This window comes from Giraffa tippelskirchi, chromosome 1 (assembly GCF_054371585.1).
Source record: "Giraffa tippelskirchi isolate mGirTip1 chromosome 1, T2T-mGirTip1v1.2.pri, whole genome shotgun sequence".
Taxonomy (NCBI): Eukaryota; Metazoa; Chordata; class Mammalia; order Artiodactyla; family Giraffidae; genus Giraffa; species Giraffa tippelskirchi.
The window spans coordinates 142,400,220-142,419,175 of NC_137275.1; the positions used below are offsets into that span (position 1 = coordinate 142,400,220).

At 40.5% G+C, this 18,956-nt stretch overlaps 1 protein-coding gene across 1 annotated transcript; it reads right to left on the reverse strand.

The window, feature by feature from the left end:
- Positions 1-14,123: 14,123 nt before the first annotated feature.
- Positions 14,124-14,693, reverse strand: LOC145538089 (interferon alpha-H-like). The gene has a single exon (XM_081569484.1). The coding sequence runs from the start codon at positions 14,691-14,693 to the stop codon at positions 14,124-14,126; it is 570 nt and encodes a 189-aa protein (XP_081425610.1).
- Between the last annotated feature and the right edge of the window lie 4,263 nt (positions 14,694-18,956).

Genomic DNA, 18,956 nt, shown 5'->3' on the forward strand with positions numbered 1-18,956 from the left:
CTTTACATCTGTGTCTCTTTTGCTGTCTTGCATATAGGGTCATCGTTACCATCTTTCTAAATCCCATATATATGCATTAATATGCTGTATTGGTGTTGTAATATTACTGTATTGGTGTTTTTCTTTCATCCTGTATAATAGGCTCTAGATCAACAGTCAGGAACAATATACGAGACATCACGATTTCTTTCAAACAGTTTTTTTACGGTAGATCTATAGTCTTCAACAGGCTGTGCCAATACCCTCACCAGGAGTCCTGGTTCTTTTCTGGTGCATGTAGTCTGAAGATTCTAATTCCAAGATAATTAATTGTCTTTCCAGCACCACCTACTCACCAGGTGGTTATCACCTCTAGTAGCACTTTTACTATGGAATAACAGAGTATCCTCAACCCAAACTCTCTGGGACTCACTCATGAGAGCAAGCTTAGTACATCCTGAGAACTTCAGAATTCTACTGTGGAGGGGCTTGTCTCTTTGTTTGCAAAGTCATTCATCTTCTGCATCCCCACCCTCTCCCGTGCAGTGTTTGTGTGAAGGAGGGAGTTCTCAGTGATGACTTCCTCTTCTCCTGATCCATGTCCCCAGGTATCAGCAGCCCTCAGATGCTGAGAGCTAAAGTGTGGAGAGCTAAGTAGGTGGAGGCATTATCCAATTGCAATTGTTACACATTTAGTAGACAATTTTTATTTTGCCACTGCAGCTTTTATCGCTCAACTCTTTTACTTAAAGTGTTGAACATTTGTTTTGCTCAGAATTTCTGAGTTGACTATAGGGAATTCAGTGATGGTGTTCTGTATTATTAAAAGCTTTTGTCACAGAAATTGGTGACCTTCAGTTGTTCATTCAGTCTACATACTTCTGTTGGGCTGACTTGTCGATCCATCTCTGTCTCATGCTCAGAATGCAGAGCAGTGAGGCCCAGGCTGTGTCAGGGAGAAATAGCTTGTCTCTTTACTTACTCATGATGTTTTGTTTTAAATTTAAATAACAGCAAAAAAACATTTAAGACCTTATTTTTGCATATTGATTTACTGGCCAGTTTGTCTCCTACTGCGTTCCTTTCCGTTTCATCCTAGGGTTAATACAAAAGGAAGGAGAAGAATGGCAGAGGAGCATCACCATATTTTCTGTGATTTTCAAGACTAGAGATTTTTTTGTTTATCATTTCAGCTTCCCTGGAAGGCAAAACTTGATAGTTGTTTGTGGACAAAAATAAAACAAATATAATTTTGAATGTCATGAAAGAGAATATAGACAAATGTGTTTTTTGCTGACAGTATGGCAAAGTGTAAGTTAAATCTAAAGAAAAGTCAACCAGAAAATGGAAGGAAAGATAATATTTGAAAGTTGTCAAACAGTCCCAAAGACAGCCATGTGCACGTGCTAAGTTGCTTCAGTCATGTCTGACTCTTTGTGACCCTTTGGACAGTCTCTCCTGTCCATGGTATTCTCTAGGCAAGAATACTGGAGTGGGTTGCTGTTTGCTTCTCCAGGGAATCTTCCTGACCCAGGGATCAAACCCTGGTCTCTTATGTCTCCTGGATTGGCAGGCAGGTTCTTTACCTCTGGTGTCACCTGGGAAGCCTCCACAAAGACAGCCAGGTGAGACCAAAAATTGTACATGTAGTCTTGCCCCCAAATGGGGCCCCGAAGTGTTGAAGGTACAAAGAAAAGGAACAAAACTTACTTAACATACGAATTAGAGAACCCTCTCATTTGTCACTTGGAGAGAAGCAATCTAAAGAGAAGTCTGTAACCTGAGGCAGAGATTTGAGAAATCGAGGCTAAATTGAAGCCTTTCCCCACTGCCTGAGCAGTACACACGCACACACACACACACACACATACGCACATCCTGGTTAATTCCTGAGTTACAGTTGGATTACCTTAATAGTCCTCAATTCTACTCTAATAGATAAACCCGAGGCTAATGGTTAGCAACAGTTGAGTTCTCTGAAATCTCTTTGTTTGTGTCTGTGTTCTCTCTTACTACTGAGTCAAAGTGGAAGGGATGCAAGTGCAGTTATTATTCAAAAGGACATTGAGAATTTTCTCCTAATTATAAATTCAAGCAACAGGATCTCATACTGGGAATGGAATTTAAAAACTGACAACATACTCTTAAGAAAGATTTAATGCACCTTCCATAAGGATCTTTTTCCTCTGATTTCTCTTGCATTTCCACACCAAAATGCCAGGCTCTAAGCCTCCAAGGGTCTTAAAGTATGTAAAGCAAGTGAGAAATCTGGTACCTTTGCCAGATGAGCAGCCTGGAAGCAAGAAGCACATCCTAACCTTTCAGGCTGCTCATCTGGCAAAGGTTCCTTAGCCCAAAGACATGTCCTGTCTGAAGCTGGGAGTATTTTCCCTCTCTAATACAAAAACCAAGGAAGCAGACTTATTCAAGTTACTGGCATCAGTTCTTTCCAGGAAAGACCCTTTTAGCTCTGGAGAAAATGCTAATGGAAGAAGACAGACTTCTGCCTAGAGGAGCAAGATGCCTGTTCTACAGACTTGGTCTGTGTCCTAGTCCATCTTGGCCAGTAGATGGCACTCTTCCTTTGAAATTATTTTAATAGCCTCCAAAGAAAAATGGATCCTGCTTTCTAGTTCTTTTTTGCCACAGGTGTTGTTACAGTGTTATAACAGGGACATTCCATCATTCCCAAAAATATTCATCACAAGAAAAACAATAACCTCTTATATAAGCATTTCTGAAAAACCTAGACCTTTCACTCAAACTTTTATTGATGGCTTTGCACTCTTAAGGGGAAATTATTAACCAGAACCACAAAGAAACAGGACACAGTTGTGTGAATGGCTGGAGCATGTGAAGACGGAGTGAATGAGGAGAGCTTACTGGGAATTTCTACATTAGAGGGGAATTACAGGCATACTTGGTTTATCTTGCTTCACAAATAATTCCAGTTTTAAGAAATTGAAAGTTTGTGACAAACCTGTGTCAAGCAAGTCTATTGATGCCATTTTCCAACAACCCTTGCACACTCCCTGTCTCTGTATCACACTGCAGTAATTCTCAGGATAGTTCAAACCTTCACAAGCAAAAAAATTTGAAGGCCCAGATGATTATTGTTGATTTTAGCAATAAAGTATTTTTTAAATTAAGGATTGTATGTATGGTCAGGCCACTCAAGTTGTCTGTTCTCTTCCTCTCTGTACATGCCCTGCCCCAGCAGTACACCTATGCACATGACTGGCCTCTCTCTCTGTACTTGTCCAAGGTCCCAGCTGGTGATCTTTCTTATCAAAGGAGTGGTTAGGGGCGTGCCCCTCTGCTGCTTTCCCTGGTAAGTAGAGCAGGGAAATGAGCTCCCCTATGACTGGCAAAATCCCCCCAATCCCCACTTCTCCATCCCCTAGCCCCAATCCCCCCCATCCCTCCCAGGATGAAGCCTGCCACCAGTGCACCACATATGGTGTAGTGTCACTCCAGGACCTTGCTTCAGACATGTAAGTGCCCCCATCCATTAAGCTAGTGATGTCTCTGTTGCTGACACCAGTTTCTTTCTTTGTCTTGAAGCTGGGCAAACATAGGCCTTGTAGCCTGCAGGATACAGCCTAACAATTGGTGGCAGCAGCCAGGAGACCATGGAAACTCCTGTGAGTGTCAAGATATCGGGAAATATAGATTGGGGGATGGAAAGTTGTGGGGGGCATCCACTAGCATGTGAGACCCAAAAGGTGAAGGTATTATATAGAGATTTTACAACAAAGGCTATCTGAACAAAGGTAGCCTGAACATCAAGAGATTATTGTTAATTAAAGAACACCAGATATCCCAAATTAAGGAATTTAGCACTTTCCTACGTATGGGAAAATGGAAGAGTCTAGGCTCACTGAAATCATTCCTTTCAGGCATCTCAGCTATCTTGTGGTCACTACCCTGTGGTTTTCATATCCTGAGGTCCTCAGGGCTTACCATAGGGAGTGGCTGCAGCCTGATGGCAACCAGATCACAGATATTCTTCTCCTTCTTGAGTGCCCTTAGGGCTCAGGAATTCACATTTGGAGGGTGGAACTGCTGATGACTGTGATATCCTTGCTTTACTGATATGGCAGGAAATACTCCAGTTCTTAATAGCAATTTGGGAAACTACCCCTATGCTAGAATTAAAACATTTTTCTTTTCTCTCTGCCTTTTCTGTCCAGAAATTGGGGACTCGGGTTCCAAGCAGCTTAATCAGGTGAATGGGTAAGCCTGTCTGCTGGCATGTGCAAGAATCTCAGTATATGGGGGACCAAGAAATCCACTGAGGCAGAGCTGCCTCACCATATCTTCCTGGTGGCTCAGACAGTAAAGAATCTGCCTGCATTGTGGGAGATGAAGGTTTGATCCCTGGATGGGGAAGATTCCCTGGAGAAGGAAATGGTAACCCACTCCACTGTTCTTGCCTGGAAAATCCCATGGGCGAAGGAGCTACAGTCCATGGGGTCACAAAGAGTTGGACATGACTGAGTGACTTCACTTTCACTTTCACTTTACCATATTTAAGCTCTAACTCTGTGGAAAACAACCTATGAAGTGTTTTTAAATGTGAGTTTGTATGATAATTCTTAGAACGTTTTCACCTTATTGTACATTTGTGAAACCTGAAGCTCAGAGAAGTTAGGTGAATTTCTAGGATCACACATAATTGCTGGCAGAATCACAATTCTATACAGTACCCTATATTGCTTGTTATAAGCAATTTAAAAAGTTTCATTTAGAATTCCATTAAGTTTTAAAATAAGCTTTGATCCCCATATTAAATAAATGTCTTCTTTCCTTGTCTTCTTTTTATTGGTGCATACTATTATACATATATATCTATATATATATATATAGATTTTTTTTTTTTTTTTTGCTGTTTTCACCTATTCTTTACCTTAGGTATTGTAAAATAGAACTTCCTTGATCCAGTTTTACTCCTCTATCTTATGAAGGAATCATCCCAAACTGTTATAATCATTGCCATTTGGTTATCTGTGCATACCCAGGAGCCTATGATTTTCATAAAATTGATGCTCCACACTAAGGATGAAATATAAACTTAATCAGGAAGAATGCAAATAATGTTAAGAATAGAAGAATTCTTGGCATACCTATCTTTTCTAGAAAATGAAATGAGATTATAGTAGTAATACTAAAAACAGTGTGATAAAGGGAAAATTAGGTGAACAAATGATTAAATATCAATTCTGAAATTGAAATATCTGTATTAATTAGAGTTAAGATAAAATGCATATCTTATGTTAACATGATGGGAAAAAATTTCAGTAAATGGGTCAAGATGAATAGTTAGTAATCTAGAAATTGAGTGTGTGTGTTAGTCACTCAGTCGTGTCTGACTTTTGTAACTCCATGGACTGTAGCTTGCCAGGCTCCTCTGTCCATGAAATTCTGCAGCCAAGAACCCTGGAGTGGGTAGCCATGCCCTTCTCCAGGAGATCTTCCCAACCCAGGGATCGAACCCAGGTCTAATGCATTGCAGGAAGATTCTTGACCATCTGAGCTACCCTTCTCATCTCATATCATCAGTTCAGTTGTTCAGTCATGTCCAACTCTTTGTGACCCCATGGGCTGAAGCACACCAGACTTCCCTGTCCATCACCAACTCCTGGAGCTTGCTCAAACTCATGTCCATCAAGTCAATGATGCATCCAACTATCTTATCCTCTGTCTTTCCCTTCTCCTCCTGCCTTCAATCCTTCCCAGCATCAGGGTCTTTTTCTAGGGAGTTCTTCGCATCAGGTGGCCAAAGTATTAGAATTTCAGCATCAGTCCTTCCAGTGAATATTCAGGACTGATTTCCTTTAGGATGGACTGGTTTGATCTCCTTGCAGGCCAAGAGACTTTCAAGAGTCTTCTACAACACCGCAGTTCAAAAGCATCAATTCTTTGGTGCTCAGCTTTTTTTATGGTCCAACTCTCACATCCATACATGACTACTGGAAAAACCTTAGCTTTGACTAGACAGACCTTTGTTGGTAAAATAATGTCTCTGCTTTTTAATATGCTATCTAGGTTTGTCATAACTTTTCTTCCAAGGAGCAAGCATGTTTTAATTTCATGGTTGCAGTCACCCTCTGCAGAGATTTTGGAACCCAAGAAAATAAAGTCTCTCACTGTTTCCATTGATTCCCCATCTATTTGCCGTGAAGTGATGGGACCAGATGCTATGATCTTAGTTTTATGAATGTTGAATTTTAAGCCAGCTTTTTCACTCTCCTCTTTCACTTTCAACAAAAGGCTCTTCAGTTTCTCTTCACTTTCTGCCACAAGGGTGGTGTCCTCTGCATATCTGAAGTGATTGATATTTCTCCTTGTGATCTTGATTCCACCTTGTGCTTCATCTAGCCCGGCATTTCGCATGATATACTCTGTATATAAGAGTACATATGATAGTAAAATCTTGATGGAATGGAGAATTGGCATTGAGATTAGGTTTAAAAAGGAGCAAGGGGGTCGAGGGTAACATTGTAACCATGAGAAATAGCTAACTTAAAAAAAACAGTTGGCTTTTTAAAATATATATGTTTTAAACTTCAAATGAAAAAGGAGATGGCTATAGAAACTTACTGGGCAAGTTGACTGAATGAAGCCTGATCTCAAAATTTCCTCACCCAGGGACCAATAAAATAAGGAAAATTAAGTAAAATATATTCCATCAAAGAAAGGAGAGGAATAATATTTGAAAAACATTAGGTCCTGAATAAGAGAAAAACAGTGTAATAGTTCATTTTATGTATCAACTTGGCTAGGCCACGTACCAAGATAGTTAGTCAAACATTATTCTAGATGTTTCTGAAAGGTAGGTTTTACATGAGATTATGGGAATTTGACATTTAAATCAGTAAACTTTGAGTAATGCATATTACCCTCCATATTATGGGTGGGCCTCATCCAATCAGTTGAAGGCCTTAATAGAAAAAGATCGACCCTCCCAGGAATAAGAAGAAATTCCTCCAGATACTTCCTTTGGACTCGAGCAGCAGCTCTTCCCTGGGTTTCCAGCCTGCAGCCTTCCCTACAGATTTTGAACTTGCCAGGACTCCATAGTCACCCAAGCAAATTCCTTAAATTCCTCTCCCTCTCTGGTCCCTGCTGGTTCTGTTTCTGGAAAACCTTGACCAACACAGGCTGGGAAGCCAAATGTTTTCAAGTCTTCTCCATCTACTAAATGTTCCCATCCTCCCTTCCTCCAGAGGGGAGAACAAGACAGCAAAGGACAGAAGTCTGTTGAAATTTTACCCAGTGGCTGGCCACCCCCAAGCTGAAGAGCAGCAAATCCAGATGCTGAGTGAGTGACCTCAGGAAAAGATTGGAGACAACCACCCCAACCCACCCCAGCCACCCCCCCACACACACCCAGTTACAGCCCCTGCCACCTTAGTAATTCACACACACTTCCCAGTGAAATACCTCATTGAAAATACTGATTACAGAAATTCCTCTGAACTTATACCAAAATTGATACATTTGAATTAAGAAAATGTCACTAAGCTCCCAGGTAAAAATAATACTGTTAATTCACAATCCTTAGCTTATATCACACTTTTCTCTTTTGCTACCTGGGCAGAATTTTTACTACTGGGTAAAACAGATGTCAAGATTATTAATCATCTTGACTGGAAGTCAGAAAATTATGATTGTGTTTTCCTATATGCTTTCCCCTAGTTTGTCATTTGGATGGGTAAGTGATGAAGCACTGATTGAATTTATAGTTTAACTATAACACCTATAAAAAATCACTCCAAAATGCTCAGAGGATGCAGAATTGCTGCAAATGTGTATTCTGACTCATGGAGAGGTATTAATATGATATATTCATATTTAATGCAGCAGGCTGAGGCATAATTATGTCTTATCATGGGAATTTTTTTTAAAAGATTGTTATTCAAGGTAGCAATGAGAGCATTTCTCTATTTAATGATAGTTGAAGTCTGATATTTGGAATAAATCTGTGAAACTAAAATTTTACTTATTGAGAATTATTTACTTACTTGTTGAGAATTATTTATGCACTGTAAATCTGAGGTGCTCCTGGTTCTTACTGAACTCCATGTCCAGGTTTGCACCTCTGGCTGTTCTGCTGTACAGGGAAGGAGTGATTCAAAGGGAGGCTCTGGTCTGCACAGTAGTTTGTAGACCATGAACACATCTTTGTCCCTTTAACTACTCCATCCCAAAGAGTCCGTGCCCTGTCTGAAGCCAGAGACTCTGGAGACTCTCTCTGGTAGCAACAGACAAAGAATAAAGAAACAGCTTATGACAGCATCAAAATCTATTGGTGCCAAGAAAGCCTTTTTGTACCTTGAAGGGACATCCCGAGAAAGTGGTCGGATCTCTGCATAGCTCAGCAGCTTGTTCTCTGGTCTTGGTCACTGCTCTTGTTGCACTTGCCAGGAGGCTGTCTCTCCTGCAAGGAGTTTCCTGTTACACCCAAAGCTGGGTCTTACTTTGTTTCCCTTTAGCTACAGCTACAGTGTAGGAGGGGCCTTCCCAGGCAGCACTAGTGGTAAAGAATTTGCCTGCCAATGCAGGAGATGTAAAGAGACACGAGTTCGATCCCTGGGTCGGGAAGATTCCCTGGAAGGCGGCATGGCAACCCACTCCAGTATTCTTGCCTAGAGAATCTCTTGGACAGAGGAGCCTGACAGGCTACAGTCCATGGGGTCGCAAAGAGTGGGACCTGACTGAGCAACTTTCACTCATTTATCGTTCACTATTACTCCATACTCAACAGAACTTAAGGAAAGCCTCTCTTGCAGATGTTTCTACAAAGCCTAGACATTTTATTTAATATTTCTTTCTACTCATGTTGTTCAGGGAAATCTTTAAGTGAAAACCAAACAGCAGAAAGCAATTGTGTGAATGGTGGAGAGGTTAAAAAGTGAATAAGAAGGGTGGTGTGGGGATTTCTGCCTTGGAGGGGAAGGCGGTGTTGTGAAATGGGAATGTATCCTGGAACGCTGAGAAGAGGAGAACGCACCCGGGGCCAGACCGTTAAACAGATGACATGTTCTTCTGCCCTTTTTCTAAATATTTGCTCCCCTCTCTTGGATGTTAATATGAGCCAACATTTCACCTCTGAACATAAATGACACACTTCTTTGAAATGAAGGGAAAAAATGACATTTTTTCAGCCTTCTGTAGAATTCATTACAGAATTCTTTTTTTAGGCTGCCTCCTTTGGAGGTCCTGAAGAAGGAAATGGCAACCCACTCCAGTATTCTTGCCTGGAGAATCCCAGGGACGGCGGAGCCTGGTGGGCTGCCGTCTATGGGGTCGCACAGAGTTGGACACGACTGAAGCGACTTAGCAGCAGCAACCTTTGGAGGTCAGTTACTGAAAAGTAGGTCACGGTTCCTGAGAATTTTATAGAGACAAATAATATTCACTTATATAGCTGTCTGAAGGAAAACAGGAAAATACCTACCATATGTTAATTCCTTACTTTAATATATGATGCTAAATGCCTTTAAATGCCTGTTTATTTAATATTCACAAAAACTCTATAAATATTTTGAACCTGCTTTATTTATGGAAAAGCTGAGGCTTAGATTAAGTGGGTTTCTCAACATCACACGTGTGTCCAAGCAGAATGGAATTTCAATGAAAGATTCCTTATTGTGAGTTACAGGTGATTCTGTGAGCTTTGTATTCTGGATTTCTGTTCCAATTGTTAAATCTGATTTTACTCCTGAATTAAATATAACACTCTCTTGCTCTACAGATTTTGATGGTTCATGTTGTTTTTGAGCTGATTTTGACCATTTTCTTTTCCTGTACCTTAAGTTTTGAGAAAGAGTTTGCCTGATCCAGTTTCCCACTTTCCCTTTTGAAGAAAGTCTCAGTCTTTATATTCAGTATAATTTTTGTTATTTCAGAATCCATCACATCCTTTTAAATTACAAACTCACACACCCAACTAGCAAATGATATTTGCATTTGAACCAGAGAGGATATCTACTGCTTTTGCGTTTATTTTCTGACATTTTCCACTCTTGCTCTTAGTGAGAGAATTCATTTGTTTTTCCTTCTTCTTGTTATTGCATTTGTTGTTATTATTTTTGTTTAGTTGCTGAGTCATGTGCAACTTTTTTGCAACCCTGTGGACCATAGCCCACCAAGCTCCTCTGTCCATGGGATTTTCCAAGCAAGAATACTGAAAAGGGTTGTCATTTCCTACTCCAGGGCATCTTCCTGACCCAAGGATCAAGCTTGCATCTCCTGCATTACCAGGAAGATTCTTTACCACTGAGCCACGTGGGAAGCCCATTATTGCATTAAGTATAATTGTTGTTTTTAAATTTATTTTCTTTCAAAAATCAAAAATATAGGAAGTTTTCTATAATAAAAATTTAATAAACAGAAGAACAATAAGCTAACTATGGACACATTTTATAACAGTGTAAAGATACACAAATATATAAATTAAAGTACTTTAATTCTTTTAAATAGTGAAAGAAATATTTTTTAAAGATAAATATTTAAGTAGATAAATAAAAAGGTGATTGTCTTGGGCACGTTCGAGGGACTAGCACACCAGGCTTCCCTGTCCTTCACTATGTTCTGTAACTTACTCAAACTCATGTCCATTGAGTCAGTGATGCCATCCAATCGTCTCATCCTCTGTTGTCACCTTCGCCTCCTGTATGTATATGTATATATATACAACATATATATGGAACTGATTTACTTTGCTATACAGCAGAAACACAACATTGTAAATCAACTATACTCCAATAAAAATTAGTTTTTAAAAAGATCCGTTATCAAAAACAATATTTAAAAACTAAGAAAGTAGGCTTCCTGGACTATTAGAGATAGTTCTTTCCAAGAAAACACCTTTTTAACTCTGAAGAAAAATCTCCCGCTAGAGGACAAGACTTTTGTCTAGAACAGAAACCAGCTTTTCACATTGGTCGATGTCATTATCCATCTTGGCCAATAGGTGGCATTCCTCCCTTATAAATATTCAAAGTGAAATGAATCCTGCTTTCTATTTCCTTTTTGTTACAGCTACGGTTACATCATTGTAACAGAGTCATTCACTCATTTCCAAAAATATTCATCAAGAGAAAAAGAAAAGAAAAATGCCTGTCATGTGAGAGTTTCCGAGAAACCTAGAACTTTTACACAATTTTTTATTGCAATTGGAGATTTTATGCTCAAGTAATATAGACAGCAGTCTTCCCTGATAGCTCAGTTGGTAAAGAATCCCCCTGCAATGCAGGAGTTGTTGTTAGTCACTCTGTCATGTCTGACTCTTTGTGACCCCATGGACTGTAGCCTGCCAGGCTCCTCTGTCCATGGGATTCTCCAGACAAGAATACTGGAGTGGGTTGCCACTTCCTTCTCCAGCAATGCAGGAGACCCCAGTTCAATTCCTGGGTCAGGAAGATCTGCTGGAAAAGAAATAGGCTACCCACTCCAGTATTCTTGGGCATCCCTTGTGGCTCAGCTGGTAAAGAATCTGCCTGCAGTGTCAGAGACCTGGGTTCGATCCTGAGGTTGGGAAGATCCCCTGGAGAAGGAACAGGCTACCCATTCCAGTATTCTGGCCTGGAGAATTCCATGGACTGTATAGTCCATGGGATCTCCAAAGAGTTGGACATGACTGAGCAACTTTCACTTTCAAAATAGACATCAAGAAACCACAAGGGAATAGGAAACAGCTGTATGAAAGGATATTACAGGTTACTGCAGAGTGAGTGAGGAGAGCGCCACAAGGCATTTCTTCACTGGGAGGAAGGAAGCCATTATGAAATGGGAGTGAAAGAATGGGATCCAGGAAAGCAGAGAGGAAAAGGAGAAGTAAGGCAGGTATCAGAATTGTTTATTGCAAATAGATATATATTTTTTAATATGTTCTATACAGTAATACATGCCATCAAAATTATATACTATATATTATTAAATATATATATATACATATATTTTTTTTACAACTTTCCTTTAGGAGGCTGGTCTCTGTACCAGTGCTTGAAGCCCAATATGGAATCAAGATTGCCAGAAGAAATATTAAAAACCTCAGATACACACATGACACCACCGTTATGGCAGAAAGTGAAGAGGAACTAAAGAGCCTCTTGATGAAAGTGAAAGAGGAGAGTGAAAAGCTGGCTTAAAACTCAACATTCAAAAAACTAAGATCATGGCATCTGGTCCCATCACTTCACAGCACATAGATGGGGAAACAATGGAAACAGTGAGAGATTTCATTTTCTCTGGCTTCAAGATCACTGCAGATGGTGACTGCAGCCATGAAATTAAAAGACGTTTGCTCCTTAGAAGAAAAGCTATGACCAACCTAGAGAGCATATTAAAAAGCAGAGACATTACTTTACTGACAAAGGTTCATCTAGACAAAGCTATAGTTTTTCCAGTATTCGTGTATGGATGTGAGAGTTGGACCGTAAAGAAAGCTGAGTGCCGAAAACTTGATGCTTTTGAACTGTGGTGTTGGAGAAGACTCTTGAGAGTCTCTTGGACTAGAGGAGATCAAAACAGTCCATCCTAAAGGAAATCAGTCCTAAATGTTCATTGGAAGGACTGATGCTGAAGCTGAAGCTCCAATACTTTGGTCACCTGTTGCGAAGAACTAACTCTTTGGAAAAGACCCCGATGCTGGGAAAGATTGAAGGCAGGAGGAGAAGGGCATGACAGAGGATGAGATGGTTGGATGGCATCACCAACTCGATAGACATGAGTTTGAGCAAGCGTTGGTGATGGACAGGGAAGCCTGGCATGCTGTAGTCCATAGGGTCACAGAGTCAGACACTATTGAGCGACTGAACTGAACTGATAGAGAAAATTAAAATTGAGACAAAAGAGAACAACTATTGAGCCAACGGAGATAAAACAGAAAATAGAATCATATTTAACGTCAATTAATTCAAGAGAGGGGGCTTCCCTGGGGGCTCAGACAGTAAAGAATCTGCCTGCGATGAGGGAGAATCAGATTCGATCCCTGGGCTGGGAAGATGCCCTAGTGAAGGGAACAGCTATTCCAGTATCCTTGCCTGGAGAATTCCATGGACAGAGGAGCCTGGTAAGCTACAGTCCATGGGGTCACAAAGAGTTAGACACGACTGAGCAACTAACATACACAGACACACAGACAGACAGACACCAGACACACACACACATACACCACAATCCAAGAGAAGGCAGGAAATTAAGAAAAGAACAAAGTCACAATAACAATTAAACATAAAATAAATATAAGGAGAATGGCAAAAGTCAAGGAAATAGGAAATCTATAAAGGAAATAAGAAAAGGCAAGAATTTGTTTAAAGAAAAAGTTTAATAATTTATAGAACTCTAGCCAGACTGATATAGCTAAAAAGAGGAAACAATTTACCACACTACTATTATTCATGCCTCAATCTACACCAGTCTGGTTTCTGCCCTACTTTTCTGCCAAACCAGGTCTTACTAAAGTCACCAAAGGCATGATGCTTCCAGAGCCACTGGATAGTTTAGCCCTGTATGAAAGTGGTAGTTGCTCAGTTGTGTCCGACTCTTTACAACCTCATGCACTATAGCCCGCCAGGCTCCTCTATCCATGGAGATTCTCCAGGCAAGAATACTGGAATGAGTTGCCATGCCCTCCTCCAGGGGGTCTTCCCAACCCAGGAATCAAACCAGGGTCCCCTGCATTGTAGGCATATTCTTTACCAGCTGACCTACCAGGGAACCCCCTATGAATATATCGGCCACAATGTAATTTTTTTAAAAAATAATAAAAAATAGAAGTTTTCCATACCCAAAAAGTTTAATGAACAAACAAAATAATAAATTGACTAAATACAAAGAATGTATTTTTTCTCTGAAACCACTGTGTAAAAGATTCACATATTATTATATGAACAAAAGTTATTTAAATCTTTATAAATAGATAAATAAATAAATAAATGATAGATAAATAGATCAGCTTGGGCATCTGTGAGGGCCTAGTGCCTGTAGAATAGAACATGATGTAGCTTAAAATTCTTGAAAACATTTGACAAACTAATTCATTTCAGGGTGCAATAACAGCAGAAATGAGAGTCCTTGACATGGCAGGACTTGTTGGTCCATGAGAATCATTTCCCTGTTGAACCAGGTGTGTGTCAGTCCTTCCTCCTGAATCTCTCCTGCAAGTTTGTTGAGGAAGAGAAGGCTCTCATGACTTCTGCTCTGACAACCTCCCAGGCACAAGGGCTGTGTCTCTTCTCTTGCAGATAGAGAGTGATTCTGTGGAAGTATTTCCTCACAGCCAGGCCGGAGTCCCCCTTGAGCAGGGGAGCCCCTTGCAGCCCCTCCTCCTGCCTCAGACAGGCTTGCAGGTCAGTGAGCTGCTGATCCAGTGCGGAGCGGAGCTTGTCCAGGAGGCTGTCGTCCCACGCAGCGGCCGAGCCCTCTGTGCTGAAGAGCTGGAAGGTGTGCTGGGTCACCTCGTGGAGCACAGAGATGGCTTGAGCCTTCTGCGACTGGCTGCCACCCAGCGCCTCCTGGGGGAATGCGAAGTCATTTCTGTCCTGCAGGCAGGAGGAAGGGGAGACCCTCCTCAGTTGTCGCAGGAGCGTCAGGACCCTCCTGTTGGCCGGGCTGTGGGTGTGAGGCAGCTGGCAGCCCAGAGAGCAGATGGAGCTGCAGCTGAGCAGCAGCAGGGCCAGGAGTAAGGACCAGGCTGGGGCCATCGGGGACCTTGCAGATGCTGCTGGCCTGGGGAGGTGGGTGACTCTGTGAACCTGCTCTCTAGGTTCTCTGAAGACCTTCCTTCAGGCCTATGTCTTAAATAGGAGCCCATGGTTTCCATTTTCTGAAAGTTCCCTCTTACTTTCTACTTTCTTTTTGCTTTTCATTTTGTACTCTGCAAATGGGTTAGGGCAGAATTTCTCAACCACTTCTTTTTTTCATTATTGCTTTTCTTTCTTCTGCCCACAGAGCCTTTTTAGATGTTTTTTTTTCTAATTCCTCCCCACCCCATGAAATTTTGATAATGCTGATATATTGTGTATGTATTTATGTAACCTATGGATATCTCTACTCTGTACACAGAAAAAGAAAGTGCAAATCTTACTCTTTGAATTCAGCGCAGAATTAAATTTCAGCCATAATTTAAATCTGAGAGCTATTGAATTTTAATTTAACTTTAAAACTAAATTTTCAGAGTGACTTTTAATGTAACATTTACTTATATAAGTAGGAATTATCAAATTACATATTCAAGTAAAATTTAGATAAATATTTTATAATAATACCAAGATGTGGACATATATAAAAGTCATTCAAAGCTGCTCAAAATCATTGAAAAACTTATTTCTTTCACATTTATTTTAGGTACTTGACATTTAATTTTGCTTCATATCAAAAAACAATTGTTACTTCACTGCCTGCTAGATATTCATCTGGATATTGTTACCATTTTTTTCTGTTTACCGCTCACCACAATTATGGATATGTTGAACAACTCTAGTTGAATTACATAATAAAATGTAATTTTTTCTTTTATTTACAAATAAAAATTTCTATTTGTATTTAATTTCCAGAGTCCAAATCACACGGAAACTCAAACACAAGCAACATCCACAAGACAGCCAATGGTTGCTCATAAGTATGGAAAGGCCACCTCTCACAATATGACTTTGAAATCATGCAACTGATGGAGAGAAGGTTCTCCAGTGAACCATCAGGTCACCTTAGGGTGTACCACTGTTGGTGTACATCATTTGTTTTTCTTCCTTGAACTCAGTCTCAATGATTCCCTTGTGCATAATATATAAGAAAGCCCAAATACAGAAATAAATATTAAGGAGTAAGATTTTGTTACATCTAGTTGAGCTTTGAAGTACCACAAATTATTGTAATGACAGGATTTATTCATATTCCAAAAAATAAATGTCTGCATGCCTGGAAGCATATCATTCCCAGTGAGAAAGCATGATTTAGGAATCACCATCCATTTGAATCTTTCTCTGTATTGTTGCATTAAATTTCAGATTTCCCAGGAGACATTCAAGGTTCCAATCCAAGTCTGTTCTTTTCAAACAAAAGGAAACCACCTTTGTGATTTATTCAGAACTGGATAAATATTGGTTTTTTTCATGGGAAGAATTAGCTTTTGGTTCTGCTTCTGAATTTTTTTTAACAGTGAATTTTCTATTGCCTCAGCCTCTATGGTCCAGACTTTAGGCAACAGGTTGTGACCATCTTTGACAAATCAGCTCTGTAGTGACCAGACTCCGTCTTACTGTCTGTGGTCTCTTTGGCACCAGGCCCAGTATAATCGAGAAACAAATAGTTTTCACTAGAGCAGTTTCTCAGATTTCCTCCTACCACTGGAAGGTATTTACAGATGACCAAGCTATTTTGCTTCCTTTTGAACATATCTGCTAGGATTGTAATAGACTATAGCTAATATTTTCACTCTACTTCTGGTACCAGTAATGCCTACTAGGGTCTTCCCTAGTGGCTCAGTGGTAAATCATCTGCCTGAAATGTGGGAGACACCAGTCAAATCCCTGACCTGAGAAGATCCCAGGTGCAGCAGAGCAACTGAATCCATGAGCCACAACTATTGAGCATGTGCTCTAGAGCTGGGGAACTGCAGCTACTGAGCCCATGTGCCACAACCACTGAAGCCAAATCTAGACCTGTGCTCTGTAACAAGAGAAGCTACCGCACTCAGAAGCCCACACACTGCAACGAGAGAATAGCCCCGGCTCACTGGGACCAGAGTAAAGCCCTAGCAGCAAGGAATACCAGCACAGCCATGAATAAGTAAATAAATAAAATTATTTTTTAAAAAATAATGCCTACTATGTTTACTGATAAAACCACTAGGATTTTCTTTCTTTGAAGGTGTATATAGCTCTAGGGATTCAAATGGGAAGAGCAGCACAATTTTCAGCTTTTGCCTGCACTTCTCCAGGTGGTGCTAGTCATAATGAACATGCCTGCTAATGCATAAAATTCATGGGTTCAATCCCTGGGTAAGGAAGATCCGCTGGAGAAGGGCATGGCAAACCACCCCAGTATTCTTGCCTGGAGAATCCCATGAAGAGAGGCGCCAGGCAGGTTACAGTCCATGGGGTCACTAAGAGTCAGACACCTCTGAAGCAACTTAACACACATGCATATTAAACTCAGGAGGATGGCTTGTCTCTAATTTGTCCTCTACTAGGTCATGATAGAAAAGAACAAGCCTGGTGTCATCTCCAGAGCCATGTATCTGAACTCAGGCTCTCCCTGTTTCACAGTGAACAGCAACCAGACAACTTACCACATTACTGTTTGGTTTATCTTTACTGATGTGGCAATTACTACTTGTATCCTGATATTCTTGGGAGATTCCACACAAAGAATGATGAATGGCCATTTTCATCCTATATCTTCATTCCCCTTCATGGGATGGTGGGCTCCATTCCAGTCTGATTTCCAAAATTTGGCACATGAGAATTAAACTCTTACTTCTGGTTCAAAATCAGAGTTTGGATTCTGAGTGCTTTATCTGCTCCTTTGGCAGAAATTGAGAAATGAGAAATTGCTCATTCTCTTTATTTACTCATCATGACTATATCCTCTCTTCTAGATGTCAAATATGTAGCCTTCAGTGACCTTTCTGGTCTGAAAGTTTCAGTCCCTACACAATTTTTATCTTCAAGTCCTAACCCCTAGAGTGATGGTACCAGGTGATGAACCCTTAGGGATGTGATTAGGGTGTGAGTATGGAGGTCTCAAGAATGGAATTAGTGCCCTTATAAAAGAATGTGGATATAAAACCCTCCCTCCCCGGTCCCGTGATGATACAAGAAGAACTCTACAGTGTGAGACCTGAAGCAGGCTCTCACCAGAATTGGGCCAAGCTGACACCCAGATCTTAGAATTCTAGACTCTAGAACTGTGAACAATACATTTCTGCTCTTTACAAACTACCCAGTCTATGCTATTTTGTTGAAGAAGCCCAAATAGTGAGACCTGGCCTGATCTATTGTATCCTCAGAATACCTCTCAGGAGTCTGTAAAATAGCTAAAAAGAGAGACACATCCAACTCAACCCCATTTCCTAGATATCTAGTCTGAGCCTTATCATTGCTTGAGCTCAATCCATATTTATGTAACATCAGTTCACAATGATGACAATGATAGGAGAAAGAGTAACACCAACATCTATTAGAAAGATAGGATGTGAGAAGACAAAATTCTAAAGATACTTTAAAGATTCCTCATGGTTCTACAAGGGGAGTTATAGTGGAATATGTGAGAGGCATTTTTATAAAGATCATTTATAGGAATATTTTATTCAAGTTTGTGTTTTCAATATTTGGAAGGTCTGGTGAGTGGAAGACCCACTGTCCACTTTTAGTTCAGTGATTCTCAAGTACTTGCAAGGAGCTGCCTGATCACTCTTTCCTTGTCTCCCTCAGGTAATAAGGAAACACTTTGTCTACACTTGTAGATGTTTTCCTCATTAGCCTATGCCTTTGGGAGTCAACCTGAACGCTTCTTTCAAATAGTCTATGATGCTCTGAATTCTGAGTGACAGCTCTGTCATCTTCCCCAAGCTGAAACTATGAAATAAGAGTTTAAGTCAGCATGTGTGCAAGCAAGAACATTGGTTTTCCCCTTGCATACCCACCCAGAGCTCCATTAGGACAAATAGTGCAAAAATGAAAAAATGGTCTTGTGCACTGAACTTGTTTTCTCCTCTCTTAATCATCCAGTTATTTCCCAACTTCCTTGCAATAAGATTCCCATGAGGATAAGCCCGGGACCAGGTAATGTGAGAAGTGCTATTACCTCGGGTAGTCCTGGTCCTTGGAAGCATCCCATGTGATCCACCAGATTTTTCTCTTTGCCTTCGAGGAGAATAGACTCAAGTACTACAAGAATTCTGAGTCACATGTTGATGATGAAAAAAATGCAAAACAAGTGGATCCATGTCCTCAACTCACTCTTTC

Coding starts and splice junctions, on each gene's coding strand:
- LOC145538089 (XM_081569484.1), bottom strand. CDS start 14,693: ATGGCCCCAGCCTGGTCCTTACTCCTGGCCCTGCTGCTGCTCAGCTGC.